Source organism: Tribolium madens, unplaced genomic scaffold (genome assembly GCF_015345945.1).
Source record: "Tribolium madens isolate multiple individuals breed KSU strain unplaced genomic scaffold, Tmad_KSU_1.1 Scaffold_96;HRSCAF=242;Tcas5.2_LG5, whole genome shotgun sequence".
NCBI classification, from domain to species: domain Eukaryota; kingdom Metazoa; phylum Arthropoda; class Insecta; order Coleoptera; family Tenebrionidae; genus Tribolium; species Tribolium madens.
In genome coordinates, this window is record NW_025401068.1 from 7805866 (window position 1) to 7820633 (window position 14768).

Genomic DNA, 14768 nt, shown 5'->3' on the forward strand with positions numbered 1-14768 from the left:
CAGCTTCTTTGTTTCCTTTTTTAATGGCCTATAGGAAAAAAACTTGGAAAATAATTTTTCCAATAGAAATAAGTAGAGTCAAAGTGCAAAATTTAAACCCTCATTACTTCGAAATTTTTATAGATAATTTTTTTTAACATTTTTTCCATGTTCCTTATATAGTGTGAGTTCTGGCGCAGCCTGTATTTCCTAAAAAAAATTATACATTACACATTTTCCCTAAATACATATCATTATTCCTCCATTAGAAACTTAATAATTGCTTGGGGCTGGTCAAATTGATTTTCATTTTAAAATAATTAGCGAGGATTTATTTTCGGTCTATTTTTCAAATTAAACAACCAAACCAATTTACACAACAAACATTAAACTCTAGCCCATTTTATCCAATTTCCTTGCAGCTAATTAATTTTTTTAATTAGGGATAGGGTTTTCGAATCCCTCTGCTTCCCTCACGAGCCATTTATACGATGCGCGCAAATCTTTCCGAACTAGTTGTGCCGTCGTCGGCAACAAGTTGAGTCCTAGATGTGTCGCTGTGGAATACAATGCGAGTTCTTATTTTAACATTCTTCCTCCACCACACCACCGCCATCAATAAATGCTGCGACGCCGACAGTTATCTCCGCAAAAATAACTCCGTCTACTCGTGCGATAAAGACGAAGACAAGAGGTTGCAAGTCTTCACGAAAAATACGGATTTCTTGAAGGAACGCAATGGTGACTGTGTGGAGGCTCACCACAATGTCACCGAGTACACAATTCGAAATTACACCATCATCGAGGAGAAGCCGATCGCGGTTAACTTTTACCCCAAGTGTTGTCCTCTTGGCTATTTTTACGACTCTGTTGCTCATTCATGTGTTTGGAGAAAAAACATGAACGAGAGTTTCATCAAACAAAACTTCATTAGAGTGGGCTTGCCGCAGTGTTTGGTGATTGTTGATTATAAGTTAACACCGGGGAATTTTAGTATGGAGTTGGGGAACTTGTACATTGGGGAGTTGGAGAAGTTCAAGGATGGCGAGTTTTGTATGGATTTGGACAGGGATGGGGGGCTGATTGCGAGAGGGTGTTATGAAGATTTTTCGATCTGTGATAAACACAGGTGTATAAGGAAATGTTGCCCAGATGGACAGAGTTTTGTTAATGGACCCATTTGTAGAAATACTTATCACCATGGGCTTGATTTGAATTTCACAGACAGAATTGTTAAGGCAGAAGGTAAATTCATCAGTGTGTTTTCAGAAAAAAGTTTTTAAATCAATAAACATGTTTTATTGGAACGTAGAGCTTTATTTATTGAAATTGCAAAGATGGTTTATTTTTTATTTAAACGAATTTCCCTCTTTTATTGCAATAATTGCATGTAAATTATCTTAATTTTAAAACTGCATTTTTTTACGTTAACGACTTTTCGGAAACATATTGACGAAAAATTTCAATTCCATGGTTGGAATTAAATATTTAGACAATATGGAATAGCCTGAAAATAATGAAAAGGCTTATCTGTTATATGTTTATCCTTATATGTTAAAATCCTAATTTTAGATGGGCTTATCTGTTTTTGTTTCTAAGAAATAAGAAAAAAAAATGCGCTCGAAGTCTTGAGCATATAAAAATTAAGAATCTTCCAGCTGCGATATGTGAAAAGATTTCTTGACTGTATTTATTCAAACATCAAAGTCTAACTAATTTTGGAGAAGACGATCCCAAAACTCGGTTACAACAGAATAATTCTTAGATTTCTTACAGGAGTAGTTATTTGTTCTCTGTCTTACTACGTCAAATGGTCAAATGTAAATAAAAAACAAGAAAAAAATAAATGTAAATCAAGAACAAGAAACAAACTTCGTCGACGAGAAGAAAGACTAGTGTTGAGTTTTTAAATTAATTATAAAGAAATTTAGGTAACGATAAATACAGCGAAATATAAAGATTCTTTAGAAAATGACAATACGCATGACGATAAATATTTACAAAAGACAAAATTGTGACACTCATTTTTTCATTTATTTATTTATACAATGCAACATGTTTTATATATCCATAAATAATTACAAAGGCGAAGACTGAAGAAAGGGGGCACTCCGAAACAGGCCTAGCAATTTAAAATTTTCTAGTTTCGTGAAACAATATTTACAACCCGTTTGATGAGTTTATTTACCTATAAATTTATAAATGTGTCGATGGAAAAAAATCTGATTAGATCGAATTGATGTGTTTAATAATAAAACGCCAATAACCATTAACTTTACGCTTGAGGGAGTCAGTTTTCGAAATTATTATATGATATGTGATATAACATTCGTTAAGCTCTACTAACCACATAATTAATAAAAGACAAATGACACAAGTATTAACACGTGATGGAATATTTTTTGTTTAATCTATATTCTAATACGAAAATGAATATTTTAATAGGATGTGATTTCTGATGCAAGAATTCAGGAAAGTAATTCAATTTGACGTGTTTTTATAGTGGCTAGGAATAATTTATTTTTAGATGATTACTAAAAATGTACCTACTTTAAGAATTTAAGATGTATTTGGTCACAAATATTTACTACATGTAGGTAATACATTCAATTCAATATTGTTTTAGACCAGAGCATGGGCGCCGACTTTTCATATTTTCAATGGAAAAACTTGATAAATTAATCTCTTTTAAACCAATACAAATAACATAAAAAGTTTCTTTTTAGATCTTCTATACAGTACAACTTGCAGGACGTGAGAACAATTACGGAAAAAACGATTTCTTTTTCTCTATTTTTGCTGAATTTAATGTATTTAATATTCAGAACATTTAAAAACAATATAATTTTTTGTATAGTACAAACGAAAAAATCAATAAATAACAGTAAAAAATACAAAAGTGGTTAATGTATGTATACAATAAAGAGTATAATGAAAATAGTGCTTGTTCAAAGTTGCAAAATGCTTCAAGACTTCAAGTTTTTGAGTTTTGAGAAATAATTAATTACAGTTAAATTTGAAAAAAAAAATGGAAACATTTTTTTCCTTGTTTGGAAACAAATAACAAGCTATATGATTGTACATAACACAATTTTTTAATTTTATATTTCAAAATGTTTTGTTATAGTTTTGTAATTAAAGTTAAACGTTTTTAGGGGTTTTGAAGCAAGGTACCTGTACTAATTTTTTGCTTTTGTTTTGGATTTCAGAGCCATTTGCTGTCATCCACAAACAGTACAGCTGCAGAATCTACATACTGAAGAAAAGAATTCAGTTTTACATAGCAACTGATGGAACCTTTTATGCCTTCTCAAATAAAACGAACTCTTATGAACGCTACACAATCGAAGAAAAATCCTACTGCATCGAACATGTGCAGAAACAGGAGCAGAATCTCAACGGTTTCAAATTTTTCATGTGTTTTAAGGATAATCCTCCGAAATTAAAATTTCTTGCGGAACGTTGGGCGAAAATAGTTTCATGTATTTTCCTCGTTCTCATTATTGCAATTTATTTATTTTTCCCAGAAATGTTGAATTTATTTGGATTGATTCTTCTCGCCTATTGTGTAACGACTTTATCTACTTTTATTATTTTTGTCTATGTCCAGTTTGAGACGGATCTAAGCGATTCGACTTGTTCTAATTTAAGTAAGAGTACCTATATAAAACATGAAATTTTGAAAATGTTTTTAATGTTATAATTGCAGGTTTTGCTTCATCGTTTTTAGTCTGGTCATCGTTCACGTGGCTTAATGTAATGTGTTTTAATATCTGGTGGACCTTTGGGTATGGTTTTATTGGCTTTTGTTGTAATTTAATAAGTGGTGTCATTTATGATGACCGATTACTCAAGATCTGTTTATTAGGAAGTACCTAATCGTTCTTATTTTGTAGGTCACCAAAATCACTCAAGACAGCAAAAGAAAAGAAAAATGAATTAAAAAGATTTTTTTTGTACAATTTATACGCATGGGGTGTTCCAGCTAGTTTAACACTGATTTCATATTTATCTTCTAAAAAATTTAATTTACCATATGTCATAAAACCGATGCTTGGTTCATATAAATGTTACTGGGAGAGAAGTACAATTCCAATTATTTTACTTTTTTGTTTTATGCATTTTAATTGTAGGACCTGGAAATTATGGAATGCTAATTTTTTACATAACTCCTTTAATTTGTATAGAACTGATTAATTTAGTGTTGTACGTGCGGACAATGATTTATTGCTTGAAAGTTAGAGGAGAAATAAATAAAATGAATGCTAACAGAATTTTGTCACAAGAAAGAAGAAAAAACTATCATTTGGATAAAGAACAGTACGGTTTGTTATATAAGAATTTTTGTTATAAAAATTTTTTTTTTCAGATTACTCCTGATTTTAAAATTAAGTATTATCATGGGAATTTTTTTTGCATTTGAAGTTATTACGTCTATTATTGACTGCAGTAAATACCCAATTACTGAATATATCGAGATTATTTTGGATTTAATTAACTGTTTCCAAGGTATTGTTGAAAAATAAAAGGTTCAAGTCAAAAGTTTTATTTTTAAGGAGTTTTTATCTTTCTGATATTTGGTTGCAAGAAGAAGATTTTTCGATTTTACCGAAATAAAATATCTACAATCAGGAAAACTTCAGCATCTTCTACTCCGAATGCCACGACACAAATGACTGAACTACTTAATTCCAAGTCTAGAATTAGAAATGTGTAATTTTAATTTAAAATATAATTTTTTATTTAATATTTGATGAGTCTGATTTTTGTATACTAAATAAATGAATAATAAAGAAATGTGTATAATAAATTAAATCTGTTTAAGTCCTGTTGTTTTATTTTTTAAGACGATTAAGTCGATTGTTTTAAAATATAATACTAAAAATGTGTATCTGATTGTAATCTAAACCATTGAATCTTACAAGAGACTCAAGAGAGTATGAAGTCGTAGAGAGTGTGATTCCAGAACTTTTCTCGTACACATTCGGCACTAATCTCTTGCCTGAAACAACGTTTTTGAAAAGTTTAGTTAAATTATTTTCACTTTATTGTTGTTCTCTTGTAACATTATTGTTGAAAATAAACTTATCAAAAATTTTAGTACCCAGTGACTGAATGTTAGAATCAACAATAACCTTTGGACATACTTATGTTATGTACAGGCAGGCAACCAAATATACACAAATAAAAAAATAATCAATATTATGGCGTTATTAGAGGTCTTTTTAATTATTGTATGCTCGAATTCAAATTTGGCTCTACTGTATTTATTATTCTGGAGTATAGTTCAAAAAATTACCAAAACATTAATTCAGATTATTTGACAATCTTAAATATTTTTAAATTGGATACCTTATTTTTGCAGATATTGTCATTGTCATAACAAACTTTTGTGTCATCGTGAACAGAAGAAACTTACAAACTTACATAAATTTAAAAATAAACACATTGTATGCATTAGTCAACCACTCAAACACAGTGTTTTGAAATAGATTTTGCTTCTAAATTATGTTGGAAGCACTATCATGGATAAAATAAAATATTACCTGTAGATATGAAATAAGATAATCCATGGACTTTTCTATAAGAAATTGAATCGTCAATAAATTCTAGCAGTGGTGGTTTTAGGAATTTCTTTTAAAGTGCGTCCATCCCATGGAGGTGTCCATCCATATTTTAAAACGACATTTTCATTCCTTGAGTGGTTTATTGTTCTCTTAACGAGGGTAGTCGTAAAAGTGGTGAGCAACTTAATCCAAGTTCAAATCTTGGACCGTCTTAAACTAAATCAAGAAACAGAGCCGTAATTCCACTTTTGCTTCTTTTTAAAATTGTCAGTGAATTTTTTATCTCCTATAATTGCTACAATTTTTAACGGACTTTAATAGAATTTGGTTGTTACTGTAAGTAATACCGAGTAATACTTCTATAAAAAAAATCGTGTCTCTGTTAATTTTGAATAAAAATTGTTCGTAAACTGTAAGTAACAATTTTTATCAAAAATAATAATCAATAATTACCTACTCTTTTAAAAAAGCTAGTTTTCACTATTGACCTGTGTTATTTATGTAGTTTACGTACCTGGAATTTTAAGAACCTCAACATTCGAGAGTTTATTGCAGGGTAGGTAAATAATCTCCTAATAATGAGAAATGAGACTATCGTAAACGACCCAAAATGTTAACTAGTGATTAAAAAGTCGTTTTTAAATATCGGTAGACGCATTGTAAGAGTACTCAGCTCAAGTATAAAAATGAATATTAAACAACAATAATAATTATTTAATGGTTCTTATTAAATTTTGTTTTGTTCTTTATTTCTTGTAATGACAGAAGTCAATAGGGGTCATCTGCCTCCTGGTCACTGGTTAAAAGTTCTTTACCTGTGACATGATAACTTACAAGCTAATGARTCATTTTTCTGAGAAATATAAACTTTTCTCAAAATAGTTGAAGCAAAATAAATGGTTTTAACAAATAATTTTAAATAGTTGTAAGCAGGGTTTAAGATACCTTACAGTTATGTTTATTTTATATGTATGAAAAATTAAGAAAAATATTAATTTATAGCGTCAACATGATATTGAAATGAACAGCATTAACATTTAGACAAATACGAATAATGCATAAAACATTTATGACTCAATAAATAATAATTTGTGATTACGAGCTTACAAAACACTAGGCTAAACTCTGAATTTCTAGGTTTTTTTAATAAATATGTATGTGTTTTCAAATGTTCCATGAAGTATGTAATATATTTGAAACAGATGGGAGATATTTATAATAGTAGTTGACAGAGTATATGATGCCATCAATGCAAATTTTTAGATTCTAGATTTTAAAATTAGGATTAATCAAAGTTAAGTGGTGGAAGCTAAATTAGTTTGATTATTAAATTTTATTAAAAATGTCAGCAACATCCTGTGATTGATTACTTTGCTAAACAATTAAGCTTCAGTAATCTAATTAGCAATAATTTATTTTGGACACTCTTTCAATAATAATTATTAATATCTGCGTACTGTTTATTAGATAATAATAAATTATATCCAAATTACAAACAAAAATGCAGTCATTTTTTATTTAAGGCCCATTTATTTGTGACTATTTTGTTTAGATAAGAATATCAATTGTTTGAATTATTTTAGTCAACATAGGTCATATAAAGACCAAATTAGCACAACTTATTAAAGGCTAAATATTAAATATTTAAATTTTAATTTATATTGTTTTTATTTCTGACGTGAAAATAATCCAAAACAAATTATTTAATTATTTTTTCCAATTTGCGTGCTATTTACTTGCTTGTAATTAATAACTGCTATAAAAAGCAGTTCATGCTGCAAAACATCTTCCTTCGCTTCAAGGCAAGTGTCAATTACAATTATTAGCACAACCTAGCAATTAAATTGAATTTATTGACCTACTCGTTTAGGTATTTAGTATATAAATAGTTATAGATAGTAGTATATTATATGTAGTACATACATATAAACGTCTTTTTTTTTCTTGAACCCTAATAATAATTTAATGAAATAAATAAGTCTATATGTAATAATTATTCAATATTTGATAATGTAATTTAATTTAATCTTGTGGGAGATTCCTTTGGAGAACTTTTGATACAATAAATACTTTTGGCGAAAATCTCTGGGGATTCCTGAAATCAATTTGTGTAATTGCATTGTGAAACCGGTTTTCAAGGCAAGTGCGTGTTTATGTATCAAAAAATCTAAAAATTAAAATTGTTCTTAAATTACATTACGCACAATCAAACCACTGATGAGAAGCAGGCATATTGTGTGAGCCGGAGTGTAAAACTGCCACACTGCCAGTCCTGTTAAAGACTTTGGCAAAGTAACACGATGTAACAACACGAGCTAACATTGACCATGCTTCGTTTATTCTTCGTAATATTGACAGTACAAGCGTGCTCAAGCACACAAGAAGTCTATCCAAAGTGTTGTGACAGTGCTAGTGTTTTAAGAAAAGTTAACTCGGTGTATAATTGTACCGAAGATTTAAACCAAAGGACACAAATTTTAACAAATAGTACGAATTTTATTGAAAGTGACCAATCCGGACGTTGCATAGATCTAGAAAATTCGGTGACACTTTTTGAAAGCGTTCAAGGGAATTTGACTAAAGTGCAAGACTTAAATGTTGAATTTTATCCCAAATGTTGTCCACTTGATTACTTTTATAATAGGACAACTCATGGTTGTGTCAAATCTAATCAAACATTGGAGCCGTTCTTTGAGGGAAAGTTTGTTACAGTTGGGCTTCCCCACTGCAAAATTATTGTAGACGTACCTGCAAATAATAGTCAGAATGTAGAACTCTTCCTTGAAGAAAACAAAATAAAAAAAGGATCGTATTGTGTTGATCACGATCAAAATAAGAAATTTGTTTTAAGGATATGTTCCGACAATTATGATGTTTGTGAAAAAAGCAGGTGTATTAGGAAGTGTTGCCCAGATGGGCAAAGTTTCRTCAATGGGTCTAAGTGTTACAACACGTTTGTTCATGGACTGGATTTATCGACGTTTTCTGAAAACATAGAAAATGTCAATGGTAATTTTTAATTTTATTAGTTGTTCCAAATCTGAGTATTTGTCACTAAAATAAGTACCTAATTACTTATTGTTTGAATTAATTTAAAGTCTGTAGAGGAAATATGTGAAGGTTAACCAATTAATATAATTTGCAGCATGCTCCTTTACTTTCCTGTTTTCGTTATTGTAAGTAATGAAGAATCGTTAYAGCAACGATAGTTTTGAGAATTCCTAATTTTTTAAGCAAGGATGGTCTWGAATCCAYCTGTGTATTAATTATTACTGCCAGATATGTAGAAAATTCTTTAATCAGTGATAATTCTGTAGTTAATAATAGCTTTGCCGAAGCACGACAAATTTAAAAATACCAACTTTATATTTGTTAAGAAATCTAAGAATAAAATGCGGGAGCTTAACTCAAAATAGAACCCTTTTTCAAAAATTGTTTCTACAAAATGATTTAAAATATTTACAATGGTCTTATTACGATTTAGGTCCAGTGTATTTAAACAAAATAGATAAGGGTTCTTCATTGTTTAAACAACATTAACYTGGTATCAAACTTTTATTGCTTTAAATTAATAGTACAAATTCAAGGTTGCATTACTGAATTTTGACCGATCTGTATTTAAATGTAAATTCATGTGCCATGGAAAGGTTCAATTTTTTGTTGGAGGACAGGTTTTAGTGAAAATAATTGTCGTTTTTATTTTTTGAAAGTTTAAATAAAAATTAATAAAACATTAAGGAATTGATCTTAAAAGAGATACGAAATAATTAAGTTAATTAACTGTTCTTGAATATAAACTTCTGTTTTATTGAATCTGACAAATTTTTTCATAAACCAATGATTGCGAGATCGTTATTTAAGTGTCAAGGACAGCGGTTTCTGTCTCTACATAGTGTATAATTTTGCGATGTTTATTGGTACAACAAATAACATTCAAGAACAAGGGATTGAAACGGAAGTCKCCTTGTAGTCTAGCTATCAACATTGTAATATTTATTTTCATAATTCTCTGGAATTATTATTTTACTTGTAGTAAATTTGAAGATTCTTGTAAATATTCTACATCTTGTTTGTAATACCTGTATGAAACGTAACAGAACAAAATTTCATTTAATTTTATCGGAATTTATTGAAAAACCTGCTTTTACATACATGAAAGCGTCTATTCAAATGAGGAGTATTTCCAGGTCGCTTTAACACCTAATGTAATTAAATGGAAAAATCCCAAAAAATTGTGTGAAACTTCAATTASCTTTATGACTCACTGCGTGTGAATTGCACATTTGCAACAAATTTATTTATAATAAATTCATTCGTATTTCGTAAGCATTAACCCTGCTATAAAGATTAATAGCATCTACCTTGACACTACGAGTATATTAACCCATCACTGGGCTGTTTAATTTGTAGATATAAGTCTTTTGTTTGGTAACAAAACAAAATTAGTTTCCTTCATTTAATGTCTCGTGTATATTATCTTTTTTCAGATGGATTCTCGATAGTTCACGATGGCTACAATTCACCCTTATATTCACTTAGTCCGCAAACCATGAAGTTTTATCTCGATGCGAAGGGCGTGTTTCAAATGGACGAAATAGACGAATTTGTTGGAAAAATCAAAGTAACAAAAAAATACAGAGTGGACGAAAAAATTTACTGTATTGAACATGCATTGAAAAGGACAAGAAATAATTATTTAATCTTCCGGGGATACCCGGAGCAAAGAGTTCAGACGAAATATGTCTTCACCAGTATAGCAATGGCAATTTCGTGCTTTTTTCTTGTTTTAACAATTCTCTATTACTGTTTTTCCAACGAAAAACAAACTTTATTTGGGAAAACTTTGATCAGTTATTGCTTAGCATATCTTCTTACTTTTCTTCTCTTGAGCTATTTTACTCTTGTCGAATTTGCCAAAGGCCATCATGAAATGATTTGTACCGTTTTTGGTAAGTTTAATTTTTGTTTGAAACTTATTATAAAATGGAAATGTTTTTAGCTTTTCTCGTATTGTATACAACCCTGGCTACGTTCTTTTGGATGAATATTTTGTGTATCGATATCTATTGGACTTTTGGGTGAGTAGATTTATTTACATAAAAGTTCGCACCTACTTTAACCAAGCTTTTAACTAATTAAGACTCTCCTTGCAAAAAACGGAGCGATGAGTTTTCCCAGTAGGGAATTCGGTGTCGAGTCAATAAACACATTCGACCCAGCAATAAAATTTATTGGTTCATTGTTTTAATCGTTGGTTACTTTTTTTGTTATTCAAAATTGTAGCTATGACGTATCATAAACCGTGATTGAAACTGTTTTAAAACAAATAAATACGCGGTATGACGTATATTGAAATGAGTCAGTAAGTAATAATATTTCTCCAAAACCGTTAATACAATAGACGAATGGCCGATTTAGAAACAGTTTTGGATCGACAGGAAGTTCGAAAGTGTAATTTCTTTTTCTAGATCCTCTAAATCCTTTTCGAGTCGTCAACACAGGAACAAGGAGTTGAAACGATTTATTTTATACAGCTTGTACGGTTGGGGTTCTCCGTTGGTTTTAACCGCAATCCCTTTAATTTTTTACCATGTGGACGTTTTACCGTCTGCACTCCAAGTGATAATAAGCGAAAAAAAGTGCGTTTTGTATAGAGGTAGGTTTTATTGAAAATAAATCAGACGGAAATTAAGTCACAGTTTTCAAGGAGAAGGTAAATATGCCCATTTTATGTTCTCGACGATACCTTTAACGATATTGGAAATATGCAATTTGACTTTATTTATTAAAACTGTGATGTACTGTTTGAAAGTCAAAAGAGAAATTAATAAAATGAACGACACGCAATTGATGAAAGGGGAAAGAAGCCAGAAATTGAATAATTTTCGTGATAGGTAAGTGTGAGGCGTTTCAGTCGGCAGGTTGTTAATGGTAACTGTTTTAGGTTTGGATTGTTATTGAAACTATTTTTAATAATGGGAATCTCGTTTTTGTTCGAAGTGGTGTCAGGGTTTTACGATTTCAAGAAAAATGAGACCACGATTATGATTGAGTTAATTTGGGATACGTTTAACTGTCTGCAAGGACTGTTTATTTTTCTGATTTTTATCGTGAAAAAGCGAATTTTTAAAAAATTCGGGAAAAAAGTGGGATTGACGAAATTGAGAAAATTTTCTTTTGTTTCTTCAGCCGTGACTCAAACGACGTCACTTCCAACGTTGAATAAACAATAATAGATTTTTTGAGACTGGAATTGGAGAAATATTTGAAATTTCTTTCTTATTCGAGAATTTTAGTACAATTAATGGTAAATTATTTTCGTATTTAATGAATTGTGATCTAGTTTTAATCCAAAGATATTTATGGCTTAGATATATTTTGTTAGCGTAATATTAATGTGTACGAACATCGTTCTCGTTGTTTACTTGTTTTTATGACTTAAATCCTGTTTCTTCGGTGTACACACTAAATACATAAATACAAAATATAAATAAATTGTGATTTACATTTTTTCGTTTAAAAGTTATCTATATGATTATTAATTGATACAACTTGAGCTAAAATTAGTTTCAAAGCAATAGAACTTTGTAATTGAACAGTTTTTGTGTCTTTGTGGATTGAAGAAGTTAAAATTACATGTCTGGAGAAGTACTATTAATGAATAATGCAGCGAGCTTTTTTAAATTTACTTAGCTTTTTCGCGAGATGGCGCGTCTATCGTATTTAGTCAAGATTTTTTATTGAATTTCTAAAAGTTTACTCAGATTGTGACGAGTATATTTTTTATAATTTCATTTTACTTTCATTAGCTTAATTAATATGGAGATTACATTATTGATTTAATCAAATAAACAGCCAAGTCAATTCCGTAATAAGCTAGATAACTTTAAAGTAACCCTCTCTCTCTCTACTAACTTGTCTTCAACTAAATTTCAATTCGTCTTGGTTGGCAAGCTCTGTTTTTGCTTGTGGTGTTAGCTGTTTTTCTGGCAGCAGTGACTTTCTTGACTATCTCAAAGCAATTATAATTACTGGAAACTTGAAGGGTGGRTTATCWAAGTACACAAAGTGGGTCTTGTTACAAGAGAATAGGTCCTGTGGTAACATTTACATTCGACCAACTATCGACTTCTCAAAGTATTAATCCGACTTTAGAACGACCCACTAATGCATCAACATTATATAATCGAAGAGTCTGAATAGATTACATGGAAATCCATGTTCGCTATAAGGCGATGACTGGACAGAGCGTGGCAAAACTTACGAAAGCTTTGCCAAGGACGAGAAGGGGAGCAGCCAAAAACATTAAGCGACGAGTCGGATGGATTAGCCAATAAAACTGTCATGGGTGTATMTAATGAAATGTCTTTCCACTTCTGGTGTTTCAATCTCACACGTTGCTTCATCCATTAGAAAAATTATATTTCTTATAATGATTGTATATTTAAATTTTTAGACTCGATTAACTAAACACTAATAATATATTATCTTCTCAACAACATACAACAGAAGTTTTCGCAAAAATACGCATATTTTTTGCTGTGCATCAGTGCATACAAGATATTTACTCTTTTTTGCTTTTTTCCGCATGTATGCATTTCCCTCGCTGTTTCAAAGATAAACGATGCAAAACTAGCACAACTTCGCACGATAAAGAAGATTAAAATGTTTAAGTTGCTTTTGCAATTTCCAAAAAACATAAATAATCCTTGTTTGTTTGTTTTGTTTCTCTTCTTTAACACCAGATGGCTCTCGAATCGTTATCGCCGCAGTCGATCGCCAGCTTCCTCCGGAGCATAACCTCAAAAAATGTGCAAAGCTTCCCTACTGAAGAATAGTTTAACCGGTCCGGTCAAGTGGACAGTTGTCCCTAATGTCCTCAAAAAAGGTTCACAGTTGAACTGGCTGGATGCGGGATAGAGTATCGCGTGGCATAGGCTCAGATAATATCGATTGGTGAGGGGCGCAAGCGTCAGGAGGAAGGATGTTTGGTACACTCAGCATCCTGGTCCAGCCCGGGCGATGCGGCAGTCAGGATAGCAGCGTCTCGACGCGAACATTCCGCGCGACATCTGCCAAACACGGCGCTAAACATCGCGGCGGACTCTAGCCTCACATTTGCAAAACTCTAGTGTCGGGTTTTCAGAGGTTGCCTGAGCTTATGAGGAATTGAAATTTAATATTTGCAGGGACAGAACGTGTGGATGGTAGTGAGTTATGGGATTGCACTAATTTAAGGTAGGAAACTTAATTATCCAGCGCCATATGCTCAGGAATTTAGCGTAAAGATAGTTCGTAATTAAAAAGGGATGCAAGAGAACTAGACGAAATACATACCCAAAACTTTTGTAACTTAATTAAGATTTTTTGCACTCAATATTAGAACTAGGATGTAATTTGTGAAAAATGTTTATTATCGCTGCAACTAATATTAATTTACTAATACTTAGTTGTTTAAGCTGTTTAATTGCAATTAATACTGCTTTGCGTGTCTAAGCGGTGCACCTCAGTGGTATYGATGCAAAGCTCTGAGCTTTATATCGAGCTCTCTTGCTCGTCTTAACGAGTCTAGGATAAGGGTTATTTCTTAACGATTTACATTTAACTAAACTTTTTTGAGRTAGTGAACTCGACTAAAACAGGGCTCAATTAGGAGAGGTCGTTTGAAGAAACTCATCGGAATCCCAACTTCAGTCGTAACATTCTTGGAAACTTTTGTATTACATGTCAATCAGTGGCACACACAATTGTAGGTTGATTTTTGTTCCTAAAGTTAATTTAGTCGGCTTTTGCGGTGTTTCGACTTCTGAAATGAAATGGTAATAAGGGCGTATTCCCGAGCGTGCTGAACTGTTACCTTCAACCTTCAGGGCTTAAAAGAGATGTTTACTATCTATGAACTTAACGAATTAACCGGATGATATCAAAGTTATAACGAACTYTGGCATGTAGTTCGGAATTTGGGGGTGTTTTCGATTAGAGGGCGAATCGAAATTTCGCACGTCGATTAAATTGTGCGTGGGGTTAGAATTTTGCAGTTTTGAACGGAAGGCGATTTATGTAGCTGTCTGAAAGTTGTGTTTATGTTTCATAAAGATCTCTCACAATGCAATATTCAAGCGATAATTGTGGTATTTATCATGCAAACGAGACTGATATCGGTTTTTTGACATTGATACGCTTGAAAAATGTCAGTTTTCGGAAAATTTATTTCCATACTTC

At 31.3% G+C, this 14768-nt stretch overlaps 2 protein-coding genes across 3 annotated transcripts in view; both read left to right on the forward strand.

Moving 5' to 3' along the window:
* Window positions 1-508: 508 nt before the first annotated feature.
* LOC123013928 lies at window positions 509-12041 on the forward strand. Its single transcript, XM_044412805.1, has 13 exons — window positions 509-1224; window positions 3189-3629; window positions 3689-3767; window positions 3876-4063; window positions 4113-4299; window positions 4349-4488; window positions 4536-4674; window positions 7855-8555; window positions 10034-10495; window positions 10546-10624; window positions 11015-11202; window positions 11254-11440; window positions 11491-12041. Exons 1-13 carry the CDS (start codon window positions 549-551, stop codon window positions 11777-11779), a joined length of 3756 nt encoding a protein of 1251 aa, XP_044268740.1. The 5' UTR covers window positions 509-548; the 3' UTR covers window positions 11780-12041.
* A 1631-nt stretch (window positions 12042-13672) lies between these two features.
* Window positions 13673-14768, forward strand: part of LOC123012513 (neuroligin-1-like) — a 111753-nt gene continuing 110657 nt past the window's right edge. Inside the window, exon 1 of one of the 2 annotated variants that reach the window (XM_044410497.1) lies at window positions 13673-13784. The gene's annotated coding sequence lies outside the window, so the exon portion shown is untranslated. The remainder of the gene's footprint in view (window positions 13785-14768) is intronic. The other variant, XM_044410498.1, reaches the window with a different exon arrangement.